Here is a 24,077-nt window from a genome sequence, read left to right as displayed (position 1 = left end):
CGATATACACATGCAAAAATGGTCAATCGGCAAAGAAAGCTCTCAGTTAATAACTGTGGAAGTGCTCATAAGAACACTAATCTGAGAAGCAGGCTTTGTCCCAGTTGGGACGTAATGCCAGAAAAAAAAAAAAAAAAAAAAAAAAAAAAAAAAAAAAAAAAAAAAAAAAAAAAAAAAAACTGCTAAATGAAACCTACGTGAAATTTATGATTGAATCTTTAGAAGTTCTCCTGATGGAATGCCTGGATGAAATTGTGTTTAATTCCCTAGAATAACTCCTGATTCTAGAGGCCTTCCTTAGCCGAGTGGTCAGAGTTCGCGGCTACAAAGCAAAACCATACTGAAGGTTTCTGGGTTAAATTTCCGGTCGGTCCAGAATCTTTAATTCGAAATTTCCTTGACTTCCCTGGACAAAGAGTATCATCGTACCTGCCACACGATATATGAATGCGCGAATGACAACTTTGGCAAAGGAAGCTCTCAGTTAAAAATTGTAGAAACTCTAGAGTAGAACTCAAAGTTGAGAAGCAGGCTCTGTCCCAGTGAAGACGTAACGCCTAGAAGAAGAAGAACTCATCATTCTCAGAGGAATCACTGATGGAATCTTTGTAGGAACTCCTGATAGAATCTCATGAGGAATTTCAGTTAAACTTTCGGTAGGACTTTATAAAGGAATTCTTACAGAAATTTCTTGTTAAATCACTAGACAAAATCTTGATTGGATTTCTGGAGGAACACCTGGTGGAATTATGAAGGAGTTTTGGAAGAATTCCTAAAGATATTAGAAGAGAATTACCTGGAGAAATTCCTGGTAAAATTCTTGATGGAATCTCTGTAGTACAAATCCAAGTACAATCCATGGATGGTAAAACTGCTGATGGATTCTTTGAAGATATTTCTGGAGAAATTGGTTCAGGAATAATTAAAGAATCCTTGATGAATTTGCTAAAGAAAACGGTCAGAGATAGTTGGAAACGATATTTTACTATCCATATAGAAACAACTCAAGAGCGTGCATTTGATAGATCACTATGGCACCGACGCTGCGTAAATTCACGCATTTTGACTTTCCACCCATCTGCATCGGTAGTTCATGGGACGTCGAAGCTTCAATTTGACATGATGACGTCGATGTTCGAGCAACATCCCTACAGACGGTACGATCGGTTCGTCAAACATTTGGCTCCGCCCACCGGTGGTTTGAGCAAAATCAAACTCGTTTGATTTTGGCCGACCGATTCGTCAACCGTCAAATCGGTTTCACAAACTGTCAAATTGGTTCGTCAAGCAGCATCACACACGGTCAAACATAGCACCAACATGAGCACCAACCTGGGGGCGGAGTCAATGTTGGTCAAACCGTCTGAGCGTCTGTGGGCTGCATCATGCGTAGATATCGACGTCATCGCGCTGAAGTCGTTGAAGTCGTTGTCGCCGCCTGCTAGACTGCCGCGGCAAGTTGCGGAAGTTTACAACGGCAGCGGCTCTTTTGGCGCAGCGCAAGACCTCGCTGAAGGTTGACAGTTTTATGTAATATCGAACGAACGGTCGCGCGGACACTGCGGGGGAGCGCGTACTCAAAAGTGCGATAACCGGTTGGATTTATGCTTATTTATTCCGTGGGATTTTTTTCCGGGCCATCATCAGCGGCACTCGGTGAATCACATATGCAGATTTTTAGCGCCGTATTTATGCGACGCGGCAGTCATTAAGCGGGCTTTTACTCCTGCACGCGACTATTTATTTTATTGCGGCTCTTCGGGGCCACAAGGATGCACGCGGAAGGAATGCATTATTATGCAATTGACCGGACGGAAAATGTTCGCCGTGGAATAATACCAGATCCGGTGTCACCTTGGGGCGGTTCTAAAAATATGATGTTTACCATGCAGAGCACATGGAAGCGATCGGAAGTTCGCGAGGAAGCGAATCAGAAGAATATCCAGTAATATCCACACAATTCCTCGATCCGAGAACCGTGCAAGAGAGCTGCACCCTCGCCTTAGACTTAATGATGATCAACGATAATCGACTCTTCCTACTATTACTATCATTAAGAAGCTTCTCGTCCCAAGCTGATACACACCCATTTTCACCCAGCCATCCTCATATGCGATGCTAATGTAAACAAAATTAACGGCGTATTTCCTCGCCTGAGGAAATGTAGGTTATCTTTCATCCATTTAACTTTTTTTTATGGTTTTGAGCTACGCTGCTACGCGCACGCTTTAATCCATTCATTCATTAACAATTCACTCACTCACTCACTCCTACCGAATCAGCCGAGCGATCCTTTTCAGCTCGGTGGACCCCTCGGCAATCTTTCTTCGTTTTGCTCGTCGTCTGCGCCGTATCCTATCCAAGCAGGCCACGACGAACGACTTCTCGCCGAAACAGGTGAGCTATGAATTATTCATCTGCTCCGGCAGCATTCTTGGGAAAGCAGAGTTCTACTCCGCGTCTTCTGAGGCCCCATCAACCCTGATTGACCGAACCCGAAGACCAGAAGCCTTGTCGGCTAGCTGTCTAGCTGCGAAGCGCCTCCGCCGAATTGCTGAACCAGCTGGTGCAGAACGGTACCTCTTCCCACCATACGCGAACGCAACGGAACGAATCGATCGGAACGGCCGTCGTCAACAGGTGGCGAAGTCGAATCAAAGTAGGCACCGCTTCCACCCGCGCGCGCTCCCTCTCTTTCTCACTCTCTCGTTCACACACGCACACACCGCACTCTCTAATGACGTTTTCGGCGGCTGAGCGAGAGCACGTGAAGTCTTTCGGGTTTCGGGTTTCGTCCCGGGAACCTCACACCGCACACGGGATCGCACCCGATCGATTGATCGATCGACGTAAGTACCTACATGCGTGATGCACATGCGTCCGTCTCTGCGCCGAGGTAGGCCCCCATGTGCGAGGTGTGTAATTAAAGCTCCGATCTGCGCACTACCGCAACAGCATGCGCGCTGCAGTCCGACCGCAAGCACAAGGGCAATTTTCTCCGCAAACAGTAAAAACGCGCCACGTTCCGTATGGTCAAAGGGGTGGCGGGGCGGAGAGGAGGGGTAACAGCGCGGGAGCGAGTAAATCACACTCGGACTCGGACTCGGACACGGATAGGTCTATTGCAGGCAGCGATCGAAGAAGGCGGCGGCGGCAGCGGAGGAGAAGACAATGGAGGTTTTAGCGCCAGATAATTATGTTTCGTTCCGTTCTGTGTGAGTAGGCAGCGGGACGGCGTAGTAAATTTGAGGAAGCGGGGTGTGGTGGCGGTGCAAACGTGGAAACAGGAGCTCTTGCCGGAGGAAGACAGAAATGTGATGATGCAGTGTTCTCTGCGGGAAGGATCGAATCGAGTTGCTTGCGGAGAAATGAGTGGGAATTGTTATGATTTTATTACTGCTTAAAAAGATGTAGAATATTACAATTTTAGGAGCGAATTCTTATCATCGAAGATGATTTCGATCTACTTCGTCGCATTTTTCGTCGTATCAAACTTTAAATCCATTTTCCAACTGCAATTTTGTGAAAGATGTTATGCTTCGTCCACTCTTGTACACCAAAAATGCAATAAATCTACTGTATATCTATAAATAATTCAGCTCAATCACCAACTTTGGACTTTTTCACTGAAATCACATAGACGAAGACGTACCGAGCGAAATCTGATTAGCGATCGACTGAGCCACACCACATTACGATTCAAAATTCTTCCCGTCGCTTCCTATGTGACTTACTTCACCGGGTACTTATTAACGTTATGGAAAACCTTCGTGCATCTTCACTCAAAACTTGCATTCTAATCACACACACCGTAAAACTTCCATAATTCACGAAATTTTAGGAAATTGAGTGCGTCAACAAAGGTTTTCATCCGTCCGGACTGAGGAAAAAACACTTGCGCGCATCAATGCGTGAGCGATGTTCGGCGTAATAATGTTTAAGGGAAATCCACATAGTTCATCATGCTGTGGGAATGGATAGGGAAGTACGAAGATCTAAATAATCTAGTTAAGCATTTTATTACAACGTTGAAGAGGATTGAAACGTTGAATTTTGAGCCGTTAAGGCTAGTTTGCTACTGACAAGAAAAGGAATCGCTTATCTCGATGCGTGGAAAATTTCTTCCCAAAAATGGTCCAGAAAATCACATTTTTCTGATCGCAGGACGCTGTTGAGAAGAAATGCCATTTCAAAGGAGGTTCCCTGTAGAAAATTTCTTGACTCATTCAGTCAAGGAATTTCTTTACTTTTCTTGAGTGAAATAGCATACTAAGCTTTAGTTGTGAGACGAATCAAAACGGATTACGCCCGATATACAAATGGATACGCCGAAATAGGCAACGGTAAGCAATAATTACATTGCATTGTTTCCAATAAACGATGCAGATTTATCAGAATCTTATTGCACACTGCGAAAGCCGTCTAGGGAAGGAATAGTTTGGCATCGGGTTGAATCAGCATCATTAACTGCAATACTGGGAAAATTGCAGGTTCTCACTGATCAAGGCTTAATCCAGCTTTTTACGAGCGCTGGTGGCAGTCACAAACAAGCTCGCTTTCTGGTAGGGATCGGGCGATTTGACGTTCGGCTTGTGTCGTTTGACAGCAAATCGATAAGATCGATCATCTAACTTATCGATTAGCTATCAAACGACCCAAGCCAAATGTCAAACCATTTCAAACATCCATACCAGAAAGCGAGCTCGCTTGTGGCGGCCATTAGCACTCGTGAAAAGCTGGATACGATAGATATTGGCACATTACCCTATTGTAGGAAGCGCTTGCAAGCAAAATCTGCCTTTTATTGCTTAGATGTACAACAGAGATAGTTTTTACATGACGCGTTTCAAATCAGCTGCTTTGGAAGCTCTTTAGCAAAAATAGATCTATGGAAATATCCACTTAGCAGCTATTAAACAATTCTACAGAAAATTACTGTCTTCTTCAATGAAAAATCTGATTTCACGTACATATGAAACAGACGCGTAAAACAGATGAGTCAAACCTGTCATTCCAGGAAGATACTTTGATCCAAGAATGCCATGCAATGTTTTCAAATGCCTAAGGTGAATTCACCCTTAAGCCTGATTTGCTGCTGAACAGGAATCGCCAAAGATATTTCTTGTCGTTTCTTTGCAGAAATTTCCTACAGCGACTCCCGTTTGAACTGACATCTCTTTTCAACTGCGTATTGCGATCAGAAAAAGCGCTTTCTCGAGCGATTCCTTAGAGAAATTACGCATGCATCAAGAGAGGCCAAGAAATTGCTTGTCAGCAGAAAATCAGGCTTAAAACTTGATTCGCTGCTGACAAGTAATTGTTTGACCTATCTTGGTGCATGGGAAATATCTGCAAGGAATCAGCGAGAAATGTCATTAGCGATTCCTTTTCAGCAGCAAATCATGCTTTAAATGTAGCCCGCAGCAGGAAAGTATTGACAATTCGAGTGACAATTAGAAGTTCGGTAGTTAAAACTTCGGCGAAGTTCGGCGACGGCGTTCTAATTTAGTGCTCCGCCGACACCTAAGGAATGCCTTTGTCGGCGTAGCACTTCGGTAGAATGCCGACGCTGAACTTCGGCGAACTTTTGTTGGTGATATTTCATTTCTCTTATGAACTTCGGTCTAAAGTTAATCTGATCGGTAGCTGATAAGTATAGCCGATTTCGTAACGTCGGTAACGCCTGCCATGTAAATCCTATGGTGCTGTCACTTTTCCGTGCGGAAAAATGTTCCTCTCAATTAGAGTGCCTATAAACAAGAGTGACGTCATGTTCCAATTTCGACAGGTCTCCTGCTCAATCGGAACGCAGATTTGTATGGAAATGGCAGTTCGGTTTCACATTGACACAACTCTTATTTAAATCCGCTCTGTTCCGCAAGTAAAAATGATTTTTCACCCCGCTAAGAACAGCTGTCAAAATTACTTTGAAGAAAAAAAAAACAGGTTTCTTCTATTGGGCGCCTTTCTTGCCAGCTGCGGACTACTCTGTAAATGTGGAGTACAAATAGCCTCTACATCAGCTATTTTGGAAACATTTGGACAAAAAATGTTCTATGGAAATACCCCCTCATTTTACAGAAAACTCCTCTCTTCTTCATTGGAAAATCTGTTTCCACGTACAATGATTATACATCAATTTGTTAAAATCTATATTAAGCAGGAAAACCTGTTTGTATGCAAACTCTAGGTATGAAAAAGATGCGTAACACAGATGTGTCAAACTTATCATTCAATCATGTTACTGTGATCCAAGAATGCCATGCGAATTCTTCAAATTACTGCTACTTTTCGTCCTCAGATTGCACAAAAAACGTTATTATAAATCATAAATTGAAATATACGCGACATAAGGCCAAAATTTCGGTTTTTAGCTAATCTGAATAAACTTAAAGATTGGACTCGAAAAAAATGCGACACTTTGTTCTGGGTGTAACTTTTTATCGCGTGGGTAAAAATTAATGAAATTTTGGGTAATACTAGTTTAGAGTGTAATGTTTATCTGTCAAGTAGTTTTCACTATGCATTCGAAACAAAACGAACTAAGCCAGCAAATCTTGGGCGCGGTAATCGATAATGACCGGTCAGTCGCACAGAAGGTTCGACAAAAGGCTTGGAATCCACCATTCCATCGTGTCCCGCGAGTTCCAGGAGACGAAGACCATCGAGCGGCGCGCTGGAAGCGGCCGAAAACCAAAAACGGAACATCCAGAGAAGGGGCGGAAGATAAGACAGTGGCCAAAAAGGTCATTTCGTCAAAGTGGTTCGTCCAGCAGACCATGCAGCGGGCTGGGCTACGTGTTTTTAAGGTCAGGAAGGCGCCAAACCGGACTGACAAGCAAAATTCGGTGGCTAAATTGCTTGCGCGGAAGCTGTACCGTGAGTGGCTGGTCAAGCGAGGCTGTCCCCGGACTTAAGTTTTTTGTCGGTACGTGCCGGAAAAGTTCCGGGAGAGAAAGATGGACAAATTCGCGAAGAAGTACCTGTTGTGGCAGAAGATCTGCGAGTGCGGACGGTTCAGCAAGCCGTTCGTTACAACCGGCGCCATAAACGGGCAGATTTATCGCTGTTTTGGCTGGATCTCGCTTCGTGCCATTAGGCCAAGCCTGGTACGAATTGAATGGCGTTAAAGTGGTCCCGAAGGAGGCGAACCCGCCAAATACAACAGAACGTCGTCCGACCGGAAAATTTTGGGCGATAATGAAAAAGAAATCGAAGAAAAGTGGAAAAACATTCAAAACCGATGTAGCTTTGAAGAAAACTGGGAGAAATTGTGTAAGAAAGATGGGCGAAGACTCGCCCAAGATCTCATGAGCAGTGTTAAGAGAAATGTACGAGCATTCAGCTCCCTGAAAATTTGAGAAGTATCCGATTTAAAAGGAATTTTTGGTGATCATTTTTGTGTGTCTTACTTTTTTCCGAGTCCAGTCTTTATTAGCTTCCGTTGGCTTTCTGAATGAACAATTGCGTTCCGTTTGCGTTTTTCCAAGCTCAGATCCAATGCGTAGGACTGAAAATGCTAATCAACGAGTATTTTAGGTATTTACCTATGGTTTTAGTTTTGAAAATGTTGAGTCCAATAAGATCCTAGGCTGATAAGCCTGATTTGCAGCTGAAAAAGAATCGCTAAAGAAATTTCTTACCGATTCCATGCAGAAATTTTCTGCATCAGCTCCCGTTTGAACTGACATTTCTTTTAAACTGCGTACTACGATCAGAAAATAAACGCTTTCTTCTTCAAGTTTTTTTGTCTGTCCTCAACTTCTTTTTCACATCGAAGTTTTTTTTTAATGTGACTTCATTTAAAATCCATAGATTCAATCTTTTTTGAATTAAGACCAAATAAAACATGCCATTAGCACTAGCTAGAAATTATTTTTGTTTTTTGAAACAAGTTTTTTGAACTACTCGAAGTAGATTATGGACCAAGACTCGAAAAGATCTTGAACTGTCAATTTGTTGCGCGGTCTTATCGCAGGTTTTTGGAGCTTCGAATGCAATCACGAGGTATCTATCGCAGATTTTCAGGTCAAAGGACTTATTCAGAAATTTAACCAAAAAAAATTGAGCATATTATTTCGTATTGAAAATCCTCTGTCCAAAACATACTCTAAGACGGCTCTACCCCATTTGGCATAATGCCATTTGGCATAAAGCCGTTTGGCATAACGCCATTAGGCATAATGGTCATTTGGCATAATGGCCATTTGGCATAACGGCCATTTGGCATAATTTGAAGAATACATTTTCACAAATTGTTTTTCTTAACTTTGAACTCGATAAATTCAATGATGGCATCTTCGTCGGTTAACAATATAATTGAATCTCTTGCGAGTTCCAAACGGTGCCACTTATAGCTGTGAGTACTTATTCGTATCTTTTCATGAAAGAGTAATATGAGAAGTATAAAATTTGGCACCATAGAGTGAGCTTTCTTTAATCAATTTAATGATGCTCTTTTAGACCGTTGCTTGGGTGTCACGTTTTTTTCGTAGCTGAAAACACAGTCACATGAAAACGTTTAGTCTAGCCTTAAAATTAAATTGAAATTTATTTATTTTTATTTATGAAAGCGCAGATATTATATATGAAGACCATTCAATGTTCTAAAGAAGAAAAGTTTCAAAAGATATGCTGCGCCTCAAACGCTATAAAAAACAGTTGATATACTGTTATAAATTCAGTAGGGTAATTCGCCTATTGCTGAACAGTACGTGCATTCCTAATGACGCGTTCAACAATTAGCGGTCATTTAAGACATTCAACAATTGACGAAATACTCTATTATAAATTCCACCTTCTTACAAAAATAAGCTGTTCTTTTTAGTTTGCAGCATAACGAATCATAGGCACGCTAAGATCAATGTTTATTCACAACGGGTTGCTTTGATATCGTGTTGATTAGAATTGCCCGGACTCTTGGAATCCCAGACACCGGGTTTAATTCACCCAAAAGTATATTTTTTCAATTAAATTTCTGCATGGATAATGTACAGTACGTCGAAATTATGGACTTTAGACAAAAAAAAAGTCTTCATATTTTTTTTTCCTGGCCTACTAGCATTTGGGTTTATTCTACGAGTGGCGTGATGTGAGAATCGTCGATTTCGTATAGCGAGATGACAATTTTCGACTTGACTGAAGTCACTCTCCATTTGATTTACACGGCGTGTCACTTCACTCGAGTCGAGTTTTGACACCTCGCTACACGAGACCGACAATTATCACCTCATGCCACCTCATCAACAGGACAGGACCAACGGTTTTACTTCCCTTCCGAAGGAAGACGGGATAGGAATTTTATGTCTTAGAAGATGACGACGGCATAGATACCCAACCGACTGGGGTGAGAGGCAATCACACTTACAAATTTCCACCGACACCGCTACGAAAAAAGTCGGATGTAAGTCCAAAAAACCACCTTGAAATAGCCCACTGCCCGGCTTTCGAAGTGTCCAGAATTTTGGTATGAAAGTTAAGATTCGCAAAACGGAAATTCAAAAGAACAGCTCATGTTTGAAAGAAGGTGAAATTTACTAATCTAAAGTAATTAATATGCTTCAAAGCTTACTAATGATGTTGTATTAAAACAGGGTATCTTATATGGTTAGATCTTCATCTACACGATATCTCTTCAGCAATATGATCAATTTCACACGTGACTTTACATTTTGCCTCAAATATATACTTTGAAACTTTTTTCAATGTGAGAATAGCTCGATTTGGAATATCCCTGTAATCCACCTTTTCAAAAAAGCAACGAGTCTATTTTAAAGTGATTCCTTGTATTTCACATTAACTTCTTTGGACTAACATAGTCAATATTTTCCCTTTAACTTTACTCGTCTTAGACAAACATTTTAAGTATTAAAATGAACGCTTTGAAATAGGAAACAAAAGTAATATATCTTTTTAAATTATGCCAAATGGTCGTTATGCCAAATGGCTATTATGTCAAATGGCCATTATGCCAAATGGCATTATGCCAAACGGCATTATGTCAAATGGCTTTATGCCAAATGGAGTGTACAACTGTTATCCGAATGGTAGTACAGTTAACTCTCTCTAGCTCGATATTTTTATGCCGATATCGAGTTAGAGAGCTATAGTAAAAATCGGTTTTCATAGCTACCTCGATGGCCGCTTTAAACGCAGTTGCACTGATTCCATAAATCGATACCTTCCTAACTCGATGGTACCCTGGTATTATTGAGTTATGGAGAGTTGATTGTATTTTTGGAGCAAATTTAGTCCACAACTTTAGAGCTCGCGCAAAAAAAATCGGACTGAATTTGCAAAACTTTTAACACGTCGTAGTTCTGCTTTTATGCTGGCAACATATGAAGGGGTTCATGCTGAGATGTCTATAGGTCAGGTAATTATTTCAGGATTACTAGCAGCATTATTTTTGGAAGAGCTCCTTGACGAATCTCCAGCGAAAGGAAAGAAAATTCTGGTTGATCAGAAAAAAAAGTTGTCTGAATGGATTCTTTAATTTCCGGGTGGTTTTCCTGGTGCTTATATGTAGCTTAAAAATGAACGTTTCAGTGGTCCTTCATCATATAAAGCAACGGCTACATGAATCGAGCTTTTTTGCCCCTGCGCATACCCACACGATTAAAAAAAACAGGCTTTCTTGAGCGAGTTCTGCTCTCATTCAGGTCAAAATTCTACTGAACATGTGGCAGACTCACGAATAAGGTCCTCGTAGAGTCTTGTAGAGACTTCTCAACGTATTTAAACAGAAAGTTTCAATATATTTTAGAGGTACTTTCCTGATCTTTTTTTTTTCGAAAAAAAAAACAGTCTGAATTAAGGAGAGAAAACTATGAATGCTAAAGAAGAAGTAGAAGTAGATGCTAGATTCCCAGAAAGAATTTTTTAAAAAACTCCAAACGATATCCAAAAGAACTTTTGAAGTCAGGTTATGGATCTTCCTTTTTTTAGTGAGGAAAAAAGCGTTGATTCTTTTAGATCAGTACCGTCGATGGGGGTGACAATGGGTCTAGGGGGTGAGATTGGGACAAAACGGAAAATTATATTTTGTGAAATATTTCAGCTAATAACGCTGATATTACTAAAATTAATAATTCATATGTTAGGGAACATATTATTGCACATAATTCATAACAATTTACATTTTTAGAAATAGTAGTTTTTGTTTACTACATCAATGAACTTGCATGTTGAAACTAGAGAAAACTTACAACATTAAATTTCTCCTGTACAAAGTATCACGCATGTACTCTAGCCTCTATCGTTGTATTAGTAGAATATTGAAAGTCTTTTTATTACACATCATAGGTATTTTCTGGAATCTGTTTGATTTTCCCACAAAAAAATCATTTTTTTCGGTACGATGTCTAAAACATTGAAAATGGGGGTGAGATTGGGTCAAGCAAGAACGATAGTAAATGAAATTCCAAGTCCACTTTTTTGACATTTTACGGTGCCGGGTGTTCTCTTTTTTCATTAAGATGTGTTTATTCTTTCTAAATACTGCATCTCTGAAACATCAAACAAGTCTACTTGAGTATTCCGTGCATTGAATAACAATACAACGCATTTTGACAACTACTCAAACCAGCAACTGTGTTTCGTGCGCAGCAACATCGTAAATTTTTATCAAAAGGGTGTTTTTTTTTCTAAATTTGATTATTTATCAGTGTTTTCATATTATAGAAACATCTCACGGAAGTACAAATGAGTTGGATCGCTGAAATACTGGGATTATGACGTCAACTTCTGCCTGAAATTTATTGATCGTGGAATTTCGCTCCGATATTTAACTATTTGCGACGGTTTAAAATAATCACTAGGGGTATTCACTTAAAGTCTCGTAAAACACAAATCTGCGTAACTACAGCAAGGAAATATTTCAAATGAAATATTCCTCATTTCATGTGACGGAGTGTCAAAACGAATATTTGCAATCTAGTTGTCTAGGTCTAGCCGCTGTCAATCTGATATCTCAGCTCGCAATTTGATTATTTTTGGGGTTTACTTTGGATGGATTTTGCAATTTAACGACATACGAATCTATATTACAGATGGTGACAGATATGCAATAGAGTTAAATGGTTTTCGTACCAAAGTTATATCGAAAACAGCGAAGTTTGGTGCTTAGAAATTTTAAATATGACCGTTTTTACCAGGGTACATGGAGCTGACTCCGGAACATTGGATATTGCCTAAAAACGTTATTTGGCCACTCGTACTTGGATTCGCATAATTCGATTGGGAGGAAGTTAAAATTGAATCAAAAACGTTCCCAAACCACTGAAGTAGATAGTCAGCCTATTGTTTTTTTTTTCACTCAATTGGTTTGAAATAAAAGGCATTAGCTGTTCCCGGAGTCACTCAGGCCACTCAGGCAAAATCACGTATCCGATGTTGCTAAACCGATCATAATTTTTCCCGTCCTAGATCAAGGTGTCCAATTCTGTCGCCATGACACATATGAAGTTCAACATCAAGATACAAGTTCCTATTGGAATGTGAATCAGCAATCTTTAGTCAGTAATTAATTTCCAATTCACAGTGCAAGAACGTCTTGCTTCCAGACGGGTATCGAAACATGAAAATACATTTTTGCAATTCCGTTGCAAATCAATCAACTTTTCATTGAGAAGTTTGTCAACATAACGGCCTACTTTTCCTACCAAAAGAAACAGTGCTGAAAAGTGCTACTTTTCAGCACTCTTTTCGGTACTGAAAAGTAGCACTTTTCAGTACTGTTTTGGTAGGCGTCAACCGAATAACCCAGTGTCCCAGTTTCTTCATACCATGCTTATTCTGCGCGGCGTGTGAGTCGTGACGAGTCGTTCTCACTTTGAGTGACGTGAGGCTACTAGTGTTAATGAAATGGAATAGACTCCTCACCGACTCATCTTGCCTTGCAAGTCGCACAGAATAAGCACAAGGCGAGGTGAGAATTGTCGGTGTCCTATAGCGATGTGACAATTCTCGACTCGAGCGAAGTGACTTTCCATTTGGTTTACACGGTGAGTCACTTCACTAGAGTCTACATCCGTTGTGCGATATGGCTCCGACACAGGTTGGCGATTCTGATGTGGGATCGGATCGTTCAGCATGTCTGTGCTTTCTTACCTGTTCATTCCTCTAATAAGGATCTGCATGATATCGATGGGAGCGAGAAAATTTGTGACATTCATGAGTACTACTGTGTCACAGCCTACGTGATTGAAAAATACTGAATTGCAACTACGCATGGCTGTATGCCCATGTGAATTCTCTTGAAATGTTTGTTTGTGTTTTTAGAGTTCATCCAGTTGAAACGGCATTTTTCGAAATAGCAAAAAATGTTGTATGCAACTCGTTGCAAAACTCGATTTTTCCAGCACTCGCTGTATTTATCCAACTCGGCGAGCCTCGTTGGATAAATGTACAACTCGTGCTGAAAAATTCATCATTTTGCAACTTGTTGCATAAATAACTATTTCCGAATACGTACTAAAAACAAACTGTTGACATTTGTTAAATCACCAGAGCGCTCATGGATTGCTGAGCCGTTGGTTTTGATCATTCTGAAATAATCCACTGGCAGTTTACGCAATGTCATGGAATATTTCAGATAACCAATTTAGCATGGTTTACGCAGCGCTTTACGCTGTTAAGTGAATACCCCTACTGTTTCAGTAGACCTTTGGGGAAACTGAATGGTCTTTATAGCAATGGGGAAGAGACTTTGAAGACAATTTGAGGGAAAAACCAAGAAAATTTATGTAAACTTGACGATAAATGTTGGGTTTATATATTTTTTCTCATAGCTCTTCAATTTTCAGTATAATCTTCCTTTTAAGTGGGTTTATCATACTTGTGAAACATCTTTGATATCGTTTTGTCTTGTTTGCATAGTTTTTTGTCAATATTTTTCAGTTGTGAACGGTTTTGAAATCATATTCTCAAAAACAAGTTATTTCAATTACAGTGACCCAATGTCACCCCCTCTATGGGGTGAGATTGGGTCATTTTTCATTCACTTGTGGTGCCGCTGTGAATAAATATTTGTCTTTCATTTGTTGAACAGTTGTTAATGTACAATCAAAGTACATACACACCAAATTTGAAGTTTATTGGAGTTAAATTGCGATAGTTATTCAAAAAATAAATCGCACATATCCCTTTTCGACCCATTGTCACCCCCAACGACGGTACCAACGTAACGATCGCTTTTTTCCCATTTTCACAACCCACCAAACATCCAATCAAAAGTTGTGGAGAAGAATGAGGCTGGTGCAGTGTTAAATAAAGAAGTAACGTCTAGCCCAGTGCGAATCTTACTCGTAAAATAGATCAATTAATTACATCGAGCCCTTTTGGATCGAAACGTCAGCAATAATCTAAAAGAATCAACGCTTTTTCCTCGATTGAAAGCCGAAAATCCACAAACTTGCTTCACCAGTTTAAAAGAATATACCTGTCAAATCCTCTTCTAAAGTAAAAATTTACTGAATTTTTATTTTAATTTCTTGCAGGGACAAAGCTTACTTCCACAGTCATTAGCTGAAAGCGTTCTTTGTCGATTGCCCATTTTTGCATTCGTATGCCGTGTAACAAGCACAAAGATGCTTTATTCACCGTGAAGTCGAGAAAATTTCCATTACGAAAAGATCTACGACTGGTGGGATGCTAATCCACGACTCTCAGTATGGTCTTGCTGAATAGCTGCACGTTTACCGCAACGGCTATTTGGGCCCCAATTTAGATTCAATTCTATACTATTTAAAAATTTGAGAAAAGAAGAACAAAGTGACCATATAAGAACAACAATTTTGAAGGAATTGTTAATAGCAATAATAACTAAATATATTTTTTAATTAGGCCGATACAAATTTTATTTCCACTTTTTGTCTCCCCCCTTCATAAAGCGGAAAAAACTGCAGGGGGCAAAAAAAATATTTTCATTCGCGTTGAAAAACACCAGTGGGCATATGAAAATTTGGCTCTCGAATGTATTTGAGCCAAAGTATACATACTCCTCGCACTCACTAGAAATCTTTATGGGTATTGTCAAAACCGAGCCAGTATCTATCTCTCCTATTTACTCACATGATTAAAGTAAACAAAATAACATTCTATCTCATCAACGTCACTGTATGAAAGAGCGAGAGAGCCACCTCTTTCGAGTGCACGCTATGCAAACGAATTTGACATTTCCATATTTAGCTAGCAGCATGGATGGAAATCTAGTGAGCATGATAAAACAAATGATGCATCGTGGTTGTTCTTTATCATGCGATCATAGCAACAACGATAAACCCTTAGTCGTCAAGCTATCACAACAAACTCCGCTTCGCGAAAAATGAATCGCTCGGCCTGTGAGCTGACGATCACTTGTTCGCAAATCAAAGTCATAATTTTGGAGGATTCTTCTGATTGCACTCTACGATTTGACTCCTAGCTTGTCGTTTTTAATCTGAAAGTCAATCGTGCATGGTATGTGAGAAAGTTTATCCTTGAATTTTAAATTGATTCATATTAATCGCAACATGTTACAATATCCGACAAACCCTTTGTCGTACGACAAACAGTTCATCGGATGCTCGATATATCTATGATAAGCGCGCGTGGTGAGGTGTTGAAATCATGTTGCTGCAAGAGTGACGGCCCTCTTGGACCATTCAAATACCGTGATGCTTGTCGTTAGAGCTGATTTCTTTCCATCCTTGGCTAGCAGTGTTGAGTTGTCTGTTGTTTTTCACAAAATCGCAAATTTCTATTTAGAGCAAGTACAGTTCACCTCATAATCACCAGTTCCACCAAAATCATCTGCAGCAGCAACCTCAACAATGGTATGTTTTAAGCTTTGTTGTGAAAACTCTTGTATAGTGTCTTTCTTATCATCCAGGACTCTAAAACTCCTATCGCCGTGAGAATCGAGCGCGAAGGAAAACTTCTCTTCCAATCCGTGACATCAGTAGCTGATGAAACTTCTTTGCCGGAAACAATTGAGCAGGTCTTCGGATCGATAGTAAATGGGACGGACGCGGTCGAAGCTATTTACGCTGGATGTAAATCATTCGAAAGGCATGATATGTTCATAATATCTCCCTCGTGTACTATCCGAGATGTCGCCACAGCAATTGGCACATGTACGAAAGTTCTGTGTATACTAAAGGCTGAAATAACTTCGGGAAAGGAGAAGACAAGAAATGCTTTCGATCTGTTTATGCAGCGAGCATCTATTACGACGTTTTCTGATAAAAAGGTAGAGAAAGATGGGCGTGACGCGTTATACAACAAGCTGGTGGATTACTTGCAGTTTCGAGGAGCAGGATTCAAAGTTTTCCAGAAGTCAGACATGGAATTCTTCATGTCGTCTGTGGTATCCATTCTGTGGCGTTTGGATGGACAGTGGGCTGAATTGCTAGGGGCGGCAAATGTATCGAAGCCTCCAGAAAGTCTCCATTTCCAACCAGTTGACCAAGAGTCTTTTCGTGTGTTGTCCCATGGCGCGCACAAAAAAAGACCCTTCCACTATTGAAGGAAGAAGACTTGATTGGAGATTTCGAGAAGCTGGACGAACTATGTACCAAATCGTTTCTTAAATCGGATGGATGGAGACAAGTGTCAGCAGATGTAATGCAACTGAAAGCTTCGTTGGCGGACTACATATATTACCTGGACAAAGCTGATGAGCAATATAAGGCAGCATCGGCATCTATTATGGACGATAACCGTTCATTGAAGACAGTTCCGCCGAAACAAAATCGTACAAGCCTAATACAATTGCTGTATAAAGATCTTGAAGATCGATTGAATTCCGTCCCGGCCTACACCGAGCAAAATCTGATCTTTTTTTGCTCCAATTGAGAGACGGGCCAAATATAAATATATAACTGGGCTGGTTTTCGACTTCCCTATACAAATTTATAAGACTTTCAAACCGAATGCATCATTTGTGTGGAAGATCACCCAGGGAGATGAATCCTCTTCAGCCGTGATCATATCACGTATCGAACGAAATATACACGAGCGAATTTCCACCGACAAATCAGAAAGATTATCGCAGGCCTATGGAAGTGTTTCTACTTGGACAAAAGAAAAAGTTGGTGAAATTGTAAATGCCATCGCTGGTAAGTTTTTTTCATTTATCGTTTTTATTTTCAAATTCCAGTTGTGTATTTATATTTCAGAAGATGAAGATCTCCCTCCAGAACAACTTCAGGACAGCAAAGAAGGATTTCTGTTTCAGAAGCAATGCATATGGAACAACAAGCGCAGGCCGCAAAACTGAACGAGTTCGCCAACTTCTGGGCAGCAGTTTCGAAGGTCCTTGCCAACAACGATTATACTGTCGCTGAAGAAAGGCGACATGGTGAAACGACTTGGATATCACCACTGTGCGTTTCGATGCGTGATTTGATGTCCAAGTGCGAAACTAAAATGGAAGAAATGCTCCCGGGATCAAATGACAATTTCATACCATCTTACGAATATTTTCGTCTGCAATGCTTCCCAAGAAACAGCCACACTCAGGTATCGAAACGCTATTATGGACGCTTTGATGTGAAACTCGGTCTTAGAAATTTCTGGAAGTAGTTCTAAGTTAATTCTTGAAAAATGACTTCGTCAAATTCCAACTGATATTTTCCAGACGCTATTTTAATGCAAATCTCTAAAAGTCTCTACTTTAATGGAAGGTCTTAAAAGTCTCTTTTTTCTCAATATGGTTGCATCGAATCCTGATGTGAAATCTTACAGGCTCCAGAGAAACCTTTATAGACTATATCGGGTTCAACAAGCTCTTCAAGATTTCGTCTCAGAATTCCCAAGCTTCATTTATTATCATAGTTAATTTATTTGATATACTTTCAGGGTCTTCTAGAGGGATCTCTCCTGATATTCTCCTAGAGATTTCTCTGCCAATTCTACCAGAAATTCTTCTTGAAATTTTCCTAAGCATGCTTTCTCCAGAATTTGCTCCATCCAGAAAATCCATGAGAACTCCAAAGATGCTGCCTCCAGTAATTTCTTCAGGTATTATTGTGATTTTTTTTCCCACATTTACCCTGGAATTTTCCCCAGATATTTTTTCACTAATCCTTCAACCGAACTCTCCAGTTGTTACTGTAGGAGATCTTCCAAAGATTTTCAGAATTTCTCCCGAGGATATCCACAAATGTTTATTTCTGAATTTTTAAAAAAATAGTTTTATGTTTTTTTTTCAAGAAAATCTGCAAGAATTCCACCGTTAGTTTATGTGGATTCTTTCGAGAATTCATCCACGTTTCCTCCCAGGGATTCACGAACTTCTTGAGGAGTTCTACGCACAAATCTATTTTTTTTTCTAGGAGTAGGTGATCCAAGTAATCTCCAGCATTAAATCCAAATATTACCTCTGCAGTTTTTCTAAATATTTCTTCAAATGTTTCCCAAAGCATTCCCATGCAACATTCAAAAGTCTTTTCAAGTTTTCACACCAATTCATTCTACAGCATTTTTTCGAGAAATTCCTTTAGCAAATCCTGTGGAATATTATCCCGAAATTGGATTGATTTTTTTCAACTACCTCAGCAAATTATCTATGAAATCTTCTAAAACTTCCTCATTAGTCCATTGTAATTCATTAAGGATGACTTTAAAACTTACATAGGTTATATCAGAGGTTACTTTAGGATTTTCTTTAAAAATATCTCACGGATTCATTTTTCAAAATAAAAATTATCGGATTTTCATTGGAGGAATTCCTGAAAATAAAAACCTTCAAGACTTACTTGAGAAATACTCAAAGAATTTGGTATTAGGAGGTATTTCTGTGGAAATTTTAGAAGAAATCGCTTGGACAATTGCTGAAGGTTCCTGCAGATATATATCTAATTGAAATCTTATATAAATCCTGAAAGACAATTTTATAGGAAATCCCTAGAAATTCTGGAGAAGCTATTGATTGAATTTCAGTAGATGTTCTGACCAGGAATCTTGGAGGATGTCCCAGAGAAATCTATGGAAAAATCACTACACATAAACACGGAGGAAAAAGGACATTCTTGATACAAGTCTCGAAAATTTTTTGGAGGAATTTGAATGATTTCCGAAAAAACTTTAGAGAAATGCCATTTCTGTAGTACACCCTGGGAAATCCAGACTCAATTATTTAGGCATCCTAAGCAAAATACTTGGAGATATCCCCTTGGACTATTCATAGACAAATAATAGCTTTAGAAATTTCCGAAGCAATATCAGTAAATTTCTGATGATATTACTAGAGAAGACTATGAACATACAGATACAGTAACACTAGCAGTTATACTTGTCGTCAAAATCACGAGAGAAAAGTCTCAGTTCTTAGAGAAATATCTGATCTGATTATATAAAGAATCAATATCAAACTCTTATTGCCTGGATCCTATTAGGGATGGTACACAAATTATGTCACGTTAAATTTCAACTTTTTTGACCACCTCCCCCCCCCCTTTGTCACACTTTTTGTATGAGCTCTCCGAAAATTTTGTAAGGCTTGTCACGCTTGGCTCGACCCCCTCCCCCCCTTGGAGCGTTACGTAATTTGTGCATGACCCCTTAGGCCTTCTTAGTTTTGTGGCAACGAATGGTACCCCTTGCGTTGGAGGTTCTAAATATAGTAACTTTCAATTTTCAGTTTCGGAATCCATTAGTTATTTTTTTTTTAGCTTCACTGTACACAAAATATTTGCCAACGTTTGTCCTACCCATGGTTTCTAACGTGGACGCGCCTCTGGACTGAACACATATTTGAATATTTCTGGTCTTCAATGCTCTGACCTTGCAAAACCTAAATTTTCAAGCTATCGCAATGTCACTGATTTCGGTATTGACGGATATGGATTAATGAAGAATTTACGATACTGGTGTCGAAGGCTCTTGATAATCTGTTTATCTTAGAGATATGCATCCAGTTTGACCATACAAGCATTAAATGATTGTTATTTTCCTAGAAATTGTTCAGTCAGAGTAAACCAACTCACTGAACGGTGGTCTTTAGTTCAGACAGAGTGGACCAAGTACACATAGTCCATCAAAAAATCGTTCTATCAGAGGTTTGGGTTATGATTTTTCATGATTCTCACTCCGCATTATATTGTTTGGAAGTAATACAAAGACGTGTAGAAATATTGATTCTAAATTTAAATGAGTTCAAAAATTACAGAGCGTTAGACTTTAAACCCATTTTTCTCAAAATATGAAAAATGTGACTTGGTCCATTCTGACTTAACACCGACCAAATATGCTTTGGATAAGAAGGAATATACTAAGTTGGGCCAATTTTTGAAGATAAATTGTATGTTTGCGGTTTTCATCTAGAATCATTTCCAGTTTTTCAGAACACTAAACTGTCCTGTTTTGATCCTATCAGTCTTCATTATTACCAAGCTAGCACACATTTGCCGGGTTACAAAGACTTGTGTGCTAAATGCCTGGATCCAACAGTAACAAGAACAGAGGGAAAGCTGCTCTTCTGCGCAAAATGTTGTTTAAAATCAAGTCAGCCGATAAATACTCCCAACTACTGAGCCAAAAGCTGAGCGACGACCGCGAGGCAGGCCAAAGAAAACATAGATACATTGTTTACAAAACCGTTAAAATACTCGATGGATATACAATGTTTTTTAACAAAAGGAATTTCAATCAATAAAAACAAATATTTTCGAAAAAAAAATTGTTATTTGGTCCGATGGGACAAAATGTCAAAAATAAATTTGTATCGGCCTTATATTGTTGAAAAAAAAAATGCTTAAATCAAAAGTGCTGATTACTGAGTTCGCATGAACTGAAATGTATCTTACTATTAGTGTGGAATAAATTACCGGTCCATAAAAGTGAACTTAGAGCATCATGTATGATAGTTATACACAAGAGCCACACATAAATTCTTCAGAGTTAACCCCTCTACCGGCAGCTTCATTTTTTCCCGCAAAATTCAAATTCAAATCGTTATAACTTTTTTGTTTTTCAATATTTTTGCACCATTTTTTCACAAGCTCTCAAAAAACTCTTCTTGTTTTAGGATCTGTGTCGATATTGTTCATCGGTCATCTGGTTTTGAAGATATTCCAAAGTTCCTTGGGGGACCGACCCGTAACTAGAACCCCTCGTTAATTTCTCAGGCTACAGAAATTTAATCGTATTTGGATATTCACTCTTCGGAACAATACATTAATGAGAGTATGTTGTGAAAAAATGAAGCAATCTGGTGTATCCGTCGTTAAGTAATGACCATTTAGGTTTCTGGAACCACGCTGGCCAAATAAAGATCTTAAAAACTTCAAAAAACATCATATCGTAATCTTCAAATATCTCCAAAAATACTGAACCGATATGTATGATTTTTTCAGAGAAGCTCCTTATTACCTGGCATTATATAGCCCATATTTTATTTTTTTGATAAATTAATCAAAAACAAAATGGCCACCAAAGACATTTTATATAGAAAATGTCGGTCCCCCAAGGAACATCGGAATATCTTTAAAACCAGATCACCGATAATGAATATCGACACGGATTCCTAAACTAGAAGAGTTGTTTGAGAACTTGTGAAAAAATGGTGCAAAAATATTGAAAAATAAAAAAGTTATAACGATTTGAATTTGAATTTTGCGGGAAAAAATGAAGCTGCCGGTAGAGGTGTTAATAAAACATTCCAACGAATGCAAATTCAACACAAAACTAAATGCAGTTTCGGACTGATATGAGCACCACTCGAACCTCCCGAATCAATCTAGAAAGTACCACACCCAGATCGAAGTTGCCATCGCTTCCAGCGATCAACAGCCACCGCCTACTTTTTCCAAAAAAAACACGCTAGTTACCAACCCGTCAAGGCCACCGGTAATCCCTTGACCTACTATTGGAACACGCTTTTCAGATCTGAAGTGTAATGCGTAACAGTAGGCTGTGGCTGCTTCCAATCGGAGGCAGCCTACTGTTACAGACAACACTTCAAGTGCAGCATTGTTTTGCAGCCTGATAGAATTCGAATGGAAATTCCAACATTCCCCAGCACTTGAAGTGGATTGATCGATTGAATCATCTTTCTGTCCACTCAAGAATCCAGTAGTTCCGCCAATTATCCACTTGTAGCGTCCGACACACCTCTTCAGACTGTCATTTCCTTTCCGGATTATCGACAATAGCAGGCATAATGACAAATCTCAACAGTTTCACGGTAGGAAAATTCCAGCGTCACCTTCCCAGCAAGAAACCAGCTTCCCCCCTAGCCAAAGCCACTCCAACCCAAAAGGAGGTCACTTCCTCAGTACCGGCGGCAAACGGTGGACCACTGTCAAGCGCCCCTTTCGCTCTAACGAAAAACCTCTTCCACTAACCACCGCAATCCCAAAGGCACTAACTAACTGCAGCGCGTCACCCTTCCGGCACTCGACGCCCTCGCCCACAGCAACTCACCCAGATGGAGAGACCCCCGAGATGTAAAAGAGTTTCACTTTCTCCCGTGGCCCAGAAACTCAATTCGTCGTGACGCCCATCGGCCGGGGTGCGCTTTTTTTTTGCGCTCACTCACTCACTCGAGCCTCCCTTTTGTTTTATGACCAGCGGAATTTCGCACCACTTCCCCCGGCCGACCCCTCTTTCCAAGTATGAGATTAATATAAGATCCCATTATGCGCGATGATTGATTTATGCCCGGGGCTGTCACTCAAACAATGACTCTACAAAATGATAGGGAAAGATTTGCATTAGCATGGCAACGGCTCTCTCAAGAGTTGAATGAAAGTGAACTACTTTTCACCGGCCCTCTGGAAAAGGTGCATCGCAACGAACTAACTCATGGCATACTGCGCTTTGGCGCTCGAAACTGTCTACGGAAAGCGAAAGTGATGTGCAGCGCCTGCTTCGATCTTGGAAACGCGACGCGAGAGATTCATGAACCGGAAAGGAAGATTCAATCAACAAGTGGTACTTACAGTTATTGCGATCCCCGCCAAACAGCTGGTGATAGCGCAGGAAATCCGGCCGTCCACCGAAGTAGCGCCCGTTCTGATTCAACACCTCGCGGATCAACTCCAGGCTGCTCACCACCAAACACTGACCCTGGCCAATTCGAATGCTGTACACATCGCCGTACTTTTTCGCGAGGGCCGAGAAGCCCATGAATGGGGCCGGATACTGTCCAATAATGGCGGCACTGCCCAACACGGGCCACGGATAAGGTCCTGGCGCTTGCGGAAATTCGACGGGCGCTTCTTCCACTTCCTGAGGCTGACTCTCCTCCAACTTTTGCAACTTTTTCGCGTATCGCGACGACTTCACTGTTTGCACCCGCACTTTCCGATGCCACTCGTACAGAACCTTCAGATAGCACACCACCGACAGAAGGCTCATCAATGCCACCAAAATCAACGTGTAAGCCATTCTACTAATTTTCCTTTTCAATCAATGTCACTAAAATCCTCCGTTTCTTCCTTCACAAAAATCACAGCTCACGTTCAGAATTTTTCCGAGTCTCTTAACTAGTCAACAACAAGTGCACAACAGTCATCACAAATGCGAGCAAACATAAACGAAGGGTTCAATCCGGGATGAGTACAAGGAATCGATCTCACCCAAACCACTCGGCACAACAAGCGAATCCAAAAAAAAAATCTTAAGAGTTATTAAACTATAAAACAGAACAGGAAGCAACAGGTTAAATCTCTGTATCTCTTGTAGTGCGTGTAACAGCTAGACTGACCGATTTTGATCGCTCGCGATCGTTTAAATAGGCAAAGCTCGGCGCGGCTTAATTTTACACCTATAAAATGCATATCGACCGGCCGACCCAACCGCTGTAAAGCCACTGTTCGGCGGGCCTCTCCACAAAGAACCCGAGAGAATCCACTCCCCATCTCGGGAGAGCGGAAGCCTCGCTCAGCCGATTGCGCTCAGACGATGGCTTGAATCACGCGGAGGAATTTTCGACAAGCAGGTTGGCGCCGCTTTTCCATGCGACGAAGAAAGCCCGTCATGAGCCGCGGAGAAAATCCAACCAATAGAATTATTGCAATGCAGTCCGATTTTCGGCAGCGGAGAGTGATCGCGCTCCACGTGCGAGCGCATCGTGCGAGATCATTCATTGG

General features: G+C 40.4%; 1 protein-coding gene across 1 annotated transcript in view; it reads right to left on the bottom strand.

Annotated features, from left to right (window-relative positions):
* Positions 1–23,834, bottom strand: part of LOC5572380 (cytochrome P450 307a1) — a 34,011-nt gene extending 10,177 nt beyond the window's left edge. The window contains exon 1 of the mRNA XM_021838794.1: positions 22,926–23,834. Coding sequence (XP_021694486.1) covers positions 22,926–23,373 — 448 coding nt within the window. The 5' untranslated portion in view covers positions 23,374–23,834. The remainder of the gene's footprint in view (positions 1–22,925) is intronic.
* Between the last annotated feature and the right edge of the window lie 243 nt (positions 23,835–24,077).

Source organism: Aedes aegypti, chromosome 1 (assembly GCF_002204515.2).
Source record: "Aedes aegypti strain LVP_AGWG chromosome 1, AaegL5.0 Primary Assembly, whole genome shotgun sequence".
Classification (NCBI taxonomy): domain Eukaryota; kingdom Metazoa; phylum Arthropoda; class Insecta; order Diptera; family Culicidae; genus Aedes; species Aedes aegypti.
The sequence above is the reverse complement of the archived record's forward strand: the minus strand, read 5'-3'. Positions and strand labels throughout refer to the sequence as shown.